At 31.7% G+C, this 12771-nt stretch overlaps 2 protein-coding genes across 4 annotated transcripts; both read left to right on the forward strand.

Annotated features, from left to right (window-relative positions):
• Positions 1 to 6553: 6553 nt before the first annotated feature.
• LOC115887883 (cytokine receptor-like factor 3) lies at positions 6554 to 8673 on the forward strand. Of its 2 annotated transcripts, XM_030907406.1 has the most exons (7): positions 6554 to 6741; positions 6814 to 7073; positions 7129 to 7416; positions 7482 to 7647; positions 7700 to 7968; positions 8025 to 8204; positions 8255 to 8673. In XM_030907406.1, exons 2-7 carry the CDS (start codon positions 6858 to 6860, stop codon positions 8408 to 8410), a joined length of 1275 nt encoding a protein of 424 aa, XP_030763266.1. In that variant the 5' UTR covers positions 6554 to 6741; positions 6814 to 6857; the 3' UTR covers positions 8411 to 8673. The 2 variants fall into 2 exon arrangements, with proteins under 2 accessions (XP_030763266.1, XP_030763265.1); XM_030907405.1 differs by having other exon boundaries at positions 6554 to 7073.
• Positions 8674 to 8912: 239 nt separating this feature from the next.
• On the forward strand, positions 8913 to 11797 carry LOC115887884 (recQ-mediated genome instability protein 1-like). 2 transcript variants are annotated; one of them, XM_030907407.1, is made up of 6 exons: positions 8913 to 9201; positions 9261 to 9451; positions 9505 to 9669; positions 9720 to 9849; positions 9898 to 10988; positions 11428 to 11793. In XM_030907407.1, exons 1-6 carry the CDS (start codon positions 9033 to 9035, stop codon positions 11539 to 11541), a joined length of 1860 nt encoding a protein of 619 aa, XP_030763267.1. In that variant the 5' UTR covers positions 8913 to 9032; the 3' UTR covers positions 11542 to 11793. The 2 variants fall into 2 exon arrangements, with proteins under 2 accessions (XP_030763267.1, XP_030763268.1); XM_030907408.1 differs by having other exon boundaries at positions 9122 to 9211; positions 11428 to 11797.
• The last annotated feature ends 974 nt before the right edge of the window (positions 11798 to 12771 follow it).

The raw sequence follows: 12771 nt of genomic DNA on the forward strand, positions 1-12771 counted from the left end.
TTTGAATTTGCGTATTAGACCTCTTAGTCTATTGCTAATATAGTTGGTATGCTCATTCCACTTTAGATGAGAGTCTAACATGACGCCTAAGTACTTTATTTTAGACTTGGATTTTATTGAGATAGTAGTAGTTGCGTTTATTTGAATGAAGATTTCATTATACTCTGGAAGGGAGTCGCGGTAACACCCATAGGGCATGAAATAAATTTTCTCAAAGTTAATGGTAAGGATATGGTTACTGTACCATTGAAAACTTTTTTGAAGATCAATTTCGACAATTCTTTTAAGTGTTTTCCAACTTTTTCCTCTGTAGATTATTGCAGAATCATCAGCAAAACATACTAGTTCCCCAGAAGAGTTGATGTTGAACACATTATTTATATAAAGTATAAACAATATCGGGTCCAAAACGGTCCCCTGTGGAACCCCGTATTCAACCTCAGTCTCTGCACTTGTAGTTTCACCAATTTTTACGCTTTCGGTGCGGTCACATAAATAACTTTTAAACAGTTTGAGAGCTGTGCCTCGTATACGAGAACTCTCAAGGATTTCTATTAATTTTCCATGATCCACCGTGTCGAATGCCTTGGCCAAATCGACAAAAACGCACAATACTTTTTCTCCACTATTTAATGAATCATTAATAGTTCTTGTGAGTTTGACCAAGGCATCTTCAGCCGAATGATTATCTTGAAACCCAAATTGATTTTCAGATAAAACATTATGTTTTTTTAAAAAACTCAAAAGCCTATTTTTTATTATTTTTTTTTACAATTTTGCTTGTAGTGTTAAGTAATGAAATTGGCCTATAGTTTGAAGGTAAAGTCTTATTTCCAGTTTTGTATATAGGTTTAATAATTGCTTTTTATTTGAGTTTTGGGAAAAGTTCCGGTTTCAAAACATGTGTTAATTATGTGGGCAAGTGGTGGTGATATAAAATCTTTTAGTTCTTTGAATGTTTCGCTTTTGATTCCATTAATTCCAGGAGTTTTGCCATTTTTTAAAGATATTATTGTTTGTATTACTTCATTAGTATTTGTAACTTCCCTATTGAAATAAAAAAAATATATATATATATATATATATATATATATATATATATATATATATATATATATATATATATATATATATATATATATATATATATATATATATATATATATATATATATATATATATATATATATATATATATATTTCAGCCTTTCTTAAAACAATATTAAAAATACAAAAACTGTCCTGAAATCAAAGGTCTATTAGGTATTTAGTTTATATGGTCTGTACTTACTCTTCTATAAATATGGTAATCGTAAATCATGTTCAAGTCAAAGTCATGTTCAAAATTCTACGCCAAACTTTCTAAAATATAAAATAAATAATGTTTCTTAGTTTTCTTTGTAACCCGTTTCTAAATGGAACAACCTGTGTATTATTTTTTTCAATAGATCGAGAATTAAAAAATGATTTTTTTTTGGTTTCTCATATATTTGCGGTTTTATATTTCATATGGCATTTTCCACAGTAAATTTTTATTAAAGCCACCCGATGATTTTTCTCTCGTATTTTACAGTTGAAAGAGCTATATAAAATAATACTGCGTGTATCTGCAAAACCATTAAAAATTTTAAAATACTTTAAATACAAAAATTTTAATTTTTTAATTCTCGATCTAATAAAAAAATAATATACCAATTAAAACAAAGAAAAATTATTTTATATTTTAGAAAATTTGGCATAGAATTTTGAACATTCTGTATGATTTATGAATCCTATATTTATACCAAAGTAAGTTTAAACCATCTAAAGTAAATACCTAATATAGTTTTGATTTCAGGACAGTTCTTGTATTTTTAATATATTTTTTTAAGAAAAGCTGAAAAATAGATACTAGTATTTTTTATTTATTTATTAATATCTCTGAAACTATTGAAAAATATTTACTCATATCTTAGGATTATGTAAAGGGATCTATCTGAAAGGAGGGTAAAAATGCAGTAACATACAGGGTGTTCCATTAAAAAATATAATCCCGATCCACTCACACTTTTTTGAGTCACTCTATAGAAGTTAAAATACGAGGCATGTTTTTTAAGTAAGTACCGTTTTGCGATTCCGCCGCCGCAGCGCTACGGTCGGCGTTCCGCGCATGCGCGCTGGTTACCTACTATCTCTTGTCTATGCACAGACGCCAGTACAGTCTGATTCTTCATTGTATACGTTGTTTATTGAGTATTGCTAGTCGAGTTTCTGCCTCGTAATGAGACAATCAATGCAGCATCTTATTGTGAGACATTGAACAATCTGCGCCGTGCAATCCGAAACAAAAGACGTGGCAAGTTGAGTAAGGGTATTGTTTTGCTGCATGACAATGCCCGTTTACATGTGGCTAATCGGACCAAAGATCTCATCAAATCTTTTAAATGGGAAACTTTAGATCATCCTCCATACAGCCCTGATCTGGCGCCCAGTGACTACCATATTCCTGCACTTGAAGAAACACCTGGGCGGTCAGCGTCTTCAAGACGATAACGAAGTCAAAATAGTTGTGATACAGTGGTTAACCAGTCAGGCGGCAGAATTTTATGAGGAGGGTCTTGAAAAACTGGTGCCACGTTATGACAAGTGCCTCAATATTCACGGAAATTATGTAGAAAAGTAGATTAAGGTACAGGCTTTCATGTAAAAATAAAATTATTGCGATATCTTTGCACGTTTTTTTTTAATTCCAAAACGGTACTTACTTAAAAAACATGCCTCGTATATTCCTGAAACACATCCTCATAATACTTTAGTTTTACACTTAAATAAAGTTTCCAAGTTTTTATTCTAGGAGCTACGAGGAGCTGTTTATTTTTGTAATATAAGAAACACTGTAAAAATTTTATGTTTATTGAAAGATATAGAGAATTTTGATTGGTTTTTAAAAGTCCAAGTTATTTTGACTTATTTTTTCAGATAAAAATACAATATGTATTAGTACATGACATAAATTAGGATTGATTGACGAATTCAATTATTTTCGGCCACTTCCTGTTTCACCGGAAATGACTACAACTTTTGATTTTTAAATGGCACCCTAGGAATTTTTTTATTCTATTTGGTAGAAAATCCCTCTGAATAGAGTGACATATCATATGTCAATTTTTGACATTTTCGCTTAAAACAAAATTGTATTTTAAATTGTAATCTAGAGTGCCATGGCTGTGTTAAAAACACCAATTTTTAATCAAGGAGCCTTGGAAAAATAGGTTTGATCGTCTAATGTTTTTAGTGTCTTGTCCTGGTCGGTTAAAAGATGCCCAAATCATATTTTTAATCATATCTCAATTTTTCAAATGGAACGAGGGTTGCTCATTAGCATATTTGGAAAAGCCATTTTTTTACGAATAATTTGGTAACACACACTTATTTTGAATCAAATTGTCGTTATAAACCGCCATGTTGCAATTTCAAATAAACCATATTTGAAAATGTCAAAAGTTGAAATATGATATGTAATTCGTCTATTCAGTGTCATTTTCTATCGAATAGAGTAACAAAATACCGAGAGTGCCGTTTAAAAATCAAAAGTTGCAGTCATTTCCGGTAAAACAGGAAGTGAGCGAAAAGAATTAAATACGCGAATCAATCCTAATTGATGTCATACTAACATACCAAATCTCGTTTTGTAATCAAAAAAAGAATAAAATAAAAAGGTTATAGGGGTGAACCATTTTTTTGATCATTCTCCAATATTGTGTTCGCATTCTTGAAATTCCTTTCATAATTTCATAGACACAGATCCAGTAGACGTACTCTATATTCGTTTTTATAAATTCCCCTTTTACATGAATTTTAATCTCGACATGGCAACATAGCAAACCAAAAGTAGGGGATACCGGCCAACTAGACTGCTGGGCGAACGCGTCGCGCCGTGAGTAAAGTCCGTTTACATTCATTAATTGCATCTCGCTCGATTTAAGTACGTACGTCTGTTGCGGACTAAAAAAAGCTCTTTCTGTATCTGTCTTGAGGACCGTACACGAGTAATTCGGCTTTTTTTCGACGAAAAAACCTCTTGTCAATTCGGGCTATCGAAAAAAAGCCGGTATTACCGGATCTGGAGCGCTTCAAGTTGGTGAATTAATTTGATTCGGCCGCGCCAGTTTGGTTTTTGATGAATGAATCAAGCCGGGTGAATGAGTTGCTAAAGCACTTAAAAGTCGATGGGATCAAAGGCAATTAAAGCACTACTGTTGAAAAAAACCTTATGTTCGAAAAAAAAAACGGCGTCTAGTTTGCTTGATGAAAATCACGAAAGGTTTATATTCCCCATACAATTTTACATACAAAATGACGTGATCTTCATTTCCAAGCCATCTTTGACGCCGTTTTTTTTATTCGATGGTATGATACTATACCGGGTGCGTCTCGAAAGTGGCTCACCACTATAACTTTTTTTATTTTTTCAGATAAAAAGCGAGATTTGGTATGTTAGTATATGACATAAATTAGTATTGGTTGACATATTCCCAATAATTGTTTTCGGTGACTTCCGGTTTCACCGGAAATGACTACAATTTTTGATTTTAAATGGCACCATCGATATTTTTTTACTTTATTCGATAGAAAATAGACACTCTGAATAGAATGACATATCATATGTCAACTTTTGACATTTTCGCATATGGTTTATTTGAAATTATAACATGCGGTCCATAACGACAATTTGAGTTGAAATACCAAGTATGTGGTATCAAATTATTCGTAAGAATATGCTTTTTCCAAATATGCCAATGAGCCACCCTCGTTCCATTTAAAAACATTGAGATATGATTAAAAATACGATATTGTCATCTTTTACCCGGCCAGGACAAGACAGAAAAACATTAGAGGATCAAATTTATTTTTCCAAGGCTCCTTGATTAAAAATTAGTGTTTTTAACACAGCACATGGCACTCTAGATTGAAATTTAAAATGCAATTTGTTTTTGAGTGAATATGTCAAAATTTGACATAGGATATGTCATTCGATTCAGAAAGTCATTTTCTATCGAATAAAGTAAAAAAATACGGAGGGTGCCATTTAAAAATCAAAAGTTGTAGTAATTTCCTGTGAAACAAGAAGTGACCGAAAAGAATTGAAAACGTCAATCCAATATTTTAATAAACAGTGCTTTCCATAAAATCAATAAAATGCAAAAAGTATACATGTACTGATTTCTTTCGAAAATCTACAACTATGAAACTATGATCTACTCGACACAAACGGTACATTGTGAGACAGGAAATTGTAGAGAGAAACAAGCACACAGCAATTGGTACGACATTTAGAAATGAGGCACGGCCAAGCTCATTTAGAGCATGTCTACCATTCCCAGCTCAAAAATTCCGGACACAAACGGTACATTGTGAAACAGGAAATTATAGAGAGAAACAAGCCCTATAACATAGGATACAACATTTTAATGAACAGTGCTTTCCATAAAATCAAAAATATACGAAACAATATACATATACTGATTTCTTTCGAAAATAGACAACTATGAAACTATGATCCCTTCCCCGACACAAACGGTACATTGTGAGACAGGAAATTGTAGAGAGAAACAAGCCCTATAACATAGGATACAACATTTTAATAAACAGTGCTTTCCATAAAATGAATAAAATGAAAAATATACGAAATAATATACTTCAGCAGAAAATACCTACACCCAAAGTCATATGCGTCTGTAACCAAATGGCTATCGTTCTGCTAATTACTTGCGTAGCAAAAACAAGCAACGGAGGCGGTCGGCCACTGCGAGCGAAACTAAACTAAGCCAAGGGAAGATAAGATTTTCAAAAATCAGCTCCCATACTTTTAAATGCATGAGCGGCCACTTGAGCGAAACTAAACGAAAATAAGTGAACGAAGATTCAAATCGTAGCTTAGTTTCGCTCGTTTTAGTTCGTGACAGGTTCCAGCGAATTGTTCACAGACACAACAATACGAAAACGCAGCTAACTTAGCTGACTACTAAGCGAAAATCGTTCCCAGTGGCCGATGAAACTTATTTTCGTTTAGTTGCCGTTTCTTTCTATATTCTTAACTTAGTTTAGTTTCGCTCGCAGTTGCCGCCTGACTTTACCCAAGCAACTTTTAAAATGCAAGCAGGCTACTGCGACCGCGAGAAATGGTCGCGAACAACAGATCTGCGACTGATTGCAAACTAGTCCCGTTTGAATCGATTCGTTTGCGGCTTCACATTACTATACGCCTCCGAATTTGCAAAACAGTTGCAAGCGCAACTGATTTGCGAAGAATTGTATTGATTCTTTGTCTTTTTCACATCACAATTTATATCGCCAAAATACATTGGACTTGCCATTGCAGCGGACAGCAGCCACAGGCCACAGACAGGAGAATACCCAGGGAGAATATGAGCAGGACGTACTTATTTTTACCACCTTTATAGCCAACTTTAGCACCCTTTTTGTAGATTTTCAAGGTTTTCAAGCAATTTTCAGATATATATGGTAGGCAACTAATATTACAGTCAGCACAGTCAGCGAATGACGTTGACAGTTGACATAAGATTAAAAGATATCTATAATAACCTCTAAATAATTTTCAACTTTCTGACTCTGTTTCTGATTTGTTTTAGATTTTTTAGAATTTGATTTTTCCATAGACTTTCCTGGGAATGCAGGGAATATTACGTCTATTATCCATGGCAGGCAAAAATAAACTATAACATGACTATAACTACTATAGTATGTATTTTACTGTCAGTTTACTTCACTAATTGACGCTTAAAAATACTGAAACTTTTGATTTCAAATCAGTGTTAATTACCTCTTCACAATTTTAATCATTGATATACATAAACATGGAGATGGAAATAGCTGAAACAATAGTATCTGCAACAAAATATTTGAAGAACTTAACTGGTTTACAAGACGAAATTCGGAAAGCTGAAAAACAGATACTAACAACCTTTGACGAAACATCTAATAATATTAAGTCGACATTTTCTAATTTGAGGAAGGTTTTAAGCGATATTTTAACCAAACGCGAAGAAGACTTGTTACAGAAAGCTGAAGAGGTAAAATTAATTTAAAGTAGAAAAATTAAAACACCAGGTATTTTAAATATTGTAGGCAAAAAATGATGGTTTAGTGCCACTTGTTGAGTGCTCAAATATTATCAAAAGAAGTATTGAATCCACAACAAATTTAATTCACCAAGGAAGCACGATAAATGGCATTGCATCTCAAGATTTTGTTTCTGACTTTCTAGATAAAGGCAATCTTTTAGGTATATTGCCTGAGCTGCCAGAAGCTAAAGAAGTGCCTTATATATCATTTTTGTTTGACCCAATGTATGAAAGTGATTTAAAAAATGTTTGTGTTAATATTGGTGAAGTTTTTCGGGTTGCACCAATACAAGTTAGTAACTTTTAATAAATGTTAAATTCTTCATTGATCACACATACCTACTTAATTGTAAATAGATTCAAAAACTGACTCCAAAACCTGGAGCTCTGTTAATAGAATGGCAACAGAAATATGATACTGGTGATGATAGAGTCAAAGATATTCAGGAATTTAGACTTCAGAGAGCTTTTGGAGATGTGACGAAACAGAAAAATACCGTAAACTTTTTGGATTGCTATAGAGGTAATTTAGAAATCTCTATCAGATGTAGGTATACATAGCCATATCTTTTTAGGACTAGACACTCAATTCTTGCTCAGAGATATACAGATTTGCCAACCTTATTCTTTCAGAATATGTTGCAAGTTTGATGGATTCACAGTGTGGAGTCCATGGTCTGTTCCACAAGTTGGTATAACAACTTTAAAATGGTATTCTTGGGAAGCATCAGAAGATTCTGTATTAACAAATGATAATAAAATTGCAAAGGTGGAAAGCAGTCTAGGAAAAATAGTTTATTCGGATGGAGCACAAGTCAGTTTTAGTGATTCCCTTGAATTTACTGTGAGTATTTATTATTATTTTCACATAAGTACTTCATATTTTTTTGTTGTTTCAAGATTCTAGATGTAGACCAGAGATTTGAAGCTGCTATTGCTGTGATTCAGAGTAGGAATAAAAATTGTAGTATATTAAAGGAATATAATGATGGTATATTTTTAATAGATAGTAATGGAAAAATATTTATTGATGGTGTAGAAAAGTCAACTGTCTTGCCAAAATTTGCCAAAGGCTTAAAGGTTGGATATTTATATTATACGTAACAAAAAATAAATATTTAATTTTTTAGGTGGGCTTTTCATTAGAGAAAATATCTGATGACAAAATTCTAGTTAATCTGGATTCAAATGAGAAAAGAGTGACATATCATTGGTGTCTGAATGATGGCTCAAAATTATATTTTGCTGCTCATTTAGCCTCTCAATGGAAAATCATGGTTGAATAAGTTATATTTTTACTACTACATACGTTTTACCTATTTTATTTCAAGAATTTCTTCGTTATGTTAAAAACAGTATTTCATAATCCTGAAACATTTCCTCTATGATGCTTTTATACAATTTTTAATACGTAATATACAATACTTCGTAAATATTTAATTATGAGATTAACTAATTTATATGTTTATTGAACTAATTAATTGTAAGTAATTAAGTACCACTGTTGGTTATGAACCTATTCGATTAAATAAAGAAATGTATTTATATGAGGGTATTTTTTTATTTTTACCGAGAGGAGTTAAAAAACATTAGTCAGAGATCACAGAGTTACTATATTTAATTACATTATATAAACCTTAGATTAAGATTAATAAACAATAAAACTATTTTATTTTGATGATAAAATTTGAATGGATTCCAATATATTTTGGGTTGCATGCATGAATGAAAAACATATCGTATATATTAAGTTGCCTAATAGATAAAATAGAAAGGGTAAATTTTTTGTTTATTTTTGTTGTCAAACAGCAAAAGGTAGGTTAGGAAGTGATCAGAAATTTATTATATTTCAGGTAGTTCTTTTCACAGTACCACTGTTATCTATGCACAGTACTTTCAAAATATACAATGGCATCTGAATGCCAGAAAGTTAAAGAAATCTTTGATGGATATAATATACCTCTTTCTCCAGAATGGTTGGAAAGTTGTATTGAATGGTGCAAAAGTGGAAATCTACCTCCAAATCATACAATAAAGGACCTTCAAATGGTGGTCTTTCAGCAGTGGTTGTTTTTGGGTACCATAAAGTAGGCTGTTTCTTAAATTTCTAAATTTATTAACAATTATTTATTACAGATCTTAGAATGGTAGAAATAGCAATACTTCCTAGAAATTTATCCCTTGAAAAGAAGTTTCTCCTTACAGGAAAATATCCATTGCAGATGATACAAATTACTGATATATCCAAACCAAAATTGTGGCAAATTCAAAAAATTCGGAGTAGTTCAGCTAAAAATACTGAAGCAGATAATGATTTTGGAAAAAGGGTACTATTAACTGTGTGATCTCTATTCCTAATAAAATAATAAAAGATTTCTAGGTACTACAACTTACTTTAACTGATGGTGTACAGCAAGTTGAGGCAATGGAATTCAAACCTATTCCATGTCTTAATTTAAATTTACCACCAGGTGTAAAAATCCAGATTGTTGGTCCACTAATGGTTCGAAATGGGAGATTAATGTTGGAAACCCAACATGTTAAAGTAAAGTAACAAATTTATCTACTTTACCAATTTAAAAAATATTTTCTCAGGTTCTTGGTGGTCATGTTGAAGAAGATAGAGTAAAATATGCAGCAGAAAATGTTCTTGCCAGAGCCCTTGGATTAGAAGAAAATCCAGATCCGTACATAATAAATGAAAATATTTTAGAAGCAGTTGAACGTATGGGTATCCATGTGTACAATCTTTAATTACATGATGTATTTTTAGGTACAGAAAATACTCAGTTAAGAAATATTTCAACAACACAGGATTTAAATCCACAAAATCAAATTAGAAAAAATGTAAGAAACAATCGTAATACTAATAGTAGCAATAAGCCAGTAGCAGTTGTTCATCCACAAATTCCACCTGACTTTGAAGTAGATGATGAACTTTTGCAAGAATTAGAATGTGGTAATCTCAATGAAATACCTCTGCAGCACTCAAGTGCACAAAAAAACAGGCGTGTTACTGATAGCTCTAGAAATCCACCTATTTCAGAAGAAAGGAATGTTCACTGTAAATCCCCTGATCTTTTTGATGAAGCAAACATTGATGAAGATTTACTAAATGATCATTTGGATAATATAGATTTCGAAAGTGATGTTCTGGAAGGTACAAACTTAAACAAAGTGAGAAAAGATGTAAATAATTCTGGTACAAGTTTAAAAGTGAGTGATGGTAATAAAGAATCAGAAAATGTTATAACTATACATGATAGTTTTGATGATATTGATATAGACTCACATTTGGATAATATTGATCTAGAAATGGCACATTTACCTAGCAGTACTCAAATACAAATTACTTCACCCGTTTTGAAGAAAAAATCTCGTTCTTTAGAATCTTCCAATATAAAATCATCGAATATGAGTGTGAAGAACCTTCAAAAAACTTCCAAGACAGTGGCACAAACTACACTTAATTTTGAAAAATCTACTTTACTTGATACAAGCTCAACTAATACTGATAAATATTCTCCTGTTAGACCAGTTTTAACGGAAACTGAAAGTAATATGTCGAAAACCTCTCCAAAAATCAATATTTTGCCTATAGAGAAATTAAACCGAATGGTTCCAAATATTGGCAAAGGCAAGTTTAAAATAAAGGCAAAATTTAAGAAAGTTGTTGAGAAAATGGTGACAAAAGGAAATACTTATAATTTGGTGATAAAAGTGGAAGACAGCACTGGTGATATGATCGTGAGAGTTCACAGTGATGTGGTTGAAAGTTTTGTGGGTGTACCTGCAAATGAAATTGAAAATTTGAAGGAATTAGTTTATAAAGATGACAAAGCGGCCAAAGACAAAATTTTAGGGGTAAGAATAGTTTGGTTTGGTTAGGTTTAAACCAAGATAAAGCCCAAAAAGTTCTTTTTTTTTGGGGGGCTTTATATTTTTGGGGTATTTTGTGAGATTCCAATTGAAGGTCCAGAGGAAAAACATGATTCACGCGCCATTTCACTGATTTTACAGGAGAGCACTGGACGTCTGGTAGTTATCAGGTTCTTGTCATGTATTCTATATATTTATTAGGCATATATCATAGGATTTAACAACTTATTGCCCTGGAGAGTTTATACATTTTGTAGGTAGCAGTCAGACCTACTATAATATTGTAAGATTCTGAAATTTAGAAATTGCCGCTTATCAAGTTTTTCCTCTGGACCCTTCAATTGTGAGAGGCGAATATGGAACACCCAGTTTTTATCCTAATGAAACTATACCTATAAAACATTAAAAAATATATATTTTTTAGTTTTTAAGAAAGATTCACGAAGCCTGTGTTTCTTTAAACGCTATACTCGAAGTACACGTTGCCAGAGGTGAAGATTATCCAGTTTTGGCCAAGATTATTTCGGAAAATCACTAGAAATATCACAAATTTTTTATATATGTTAGATATATTTTTTTTGTAAGTCAATTAAATATTAAAAAAAAAATTAAATATAATTTCTCTGCTACGTTATTTAATTATGTTTTAAAATGTAGATATATTTATAAGAAATTTGTTTTTAAGTAATAAATGTTTTTGTAATATTAGTGATGTTAGTGTGAAAAAAATTCTGGTAGTTTGAGCTTTTAATATTGATATTAAGAGGTGCCTCATCATGATTTTCTATTTCCCATTTAAATAACACGGGGAGACATTTTTTTTCTTTGCAATATTATTGCTTTCTAACAAATCTACAAAGGTCTGATATGGATTTTCATTTAATCGATTCGTTTGACAGTTATTGAAAGTTAAAAAGTTCAACTTGAAATCGTATATGATACTTTCCACAATTTTTTATATTTTATCGCGAAATAAGAACTGACGGCAGCAAGGTCGAGATGTGAAATTCGGGGTGTTTTTTTTTGGGTGGGGGCTTTTTATGACTTATTTTTTTATATATTTTATGTGTTATTAATAGTTATTTTTTATACATGACGATAAAATGGTATTTTATCGTCGGCCGAAAAGATTAATTCACGAGCGATTAAATCGCGGGTGAATAAATTTCGGGAGACGATAATGCAATTTTATCGTCGTGTATAAAACAATATTTTTTTCCATAGCGAGTTACGTTTTAAAAAATATTCAGAAATTATTATTTCAAGCAATTTATTACGAGTAGAAAAAATATTGTATTGGGTTGGCGTTGGTTTCTATGTAATTTGAAAAATAAATATATAAAGCTGTCTCTTTAGTTATCAGTTTTGAGCCAATATTTTTTAATTCTCTTTCGTGTCGAATAAAGTTTTTAACCTATCCTCGCTGTTAAAGTATCATGTTTTCTACCCTTGCGGTTAAAGTACTATTTTATCTACTATTTTTGATAGATATAAGGCAATTTTAACAGTTGCTATGGAAAAAATTCATTTATTAACAAAACAGTTATTTCCTGGTTAATTATTTTATGGTTATTTCTCCTACTGACTTCGGATGGCCCTTAGACGAAAACGAATTAGGGTAGACGCACCATTTGTGGCCATTGACCCTGTTGTAGCCACTTCTTTAAAAAATCTTAAAATTTAAACTTTTTTACGTCATCAAACCGTGCATCTATAATTTTCTAAATAGATATATTCAGCACCATATTCGATAGAAAATATTCAAATT

The sequence above is a fragment of the Sitophilus oryzae genome, unplaced genomic scaffold (assembly GCF_002938485.1).
Source record: "Sitophilus oryzae breed Bouriz unplaced genomic scaffold, Soryzae_2.0 scaffold_660_pilon_pilon, whole genome shotgun sequence".
In the NCBI taxonomy this organism is placed as follows: domain Eukaryota; kingdom Metazoa; phylum Arthropoda; class Insecta; order Coleoptera; family Curculionidae; genus Sitophilus; species Sitophilus oryzae.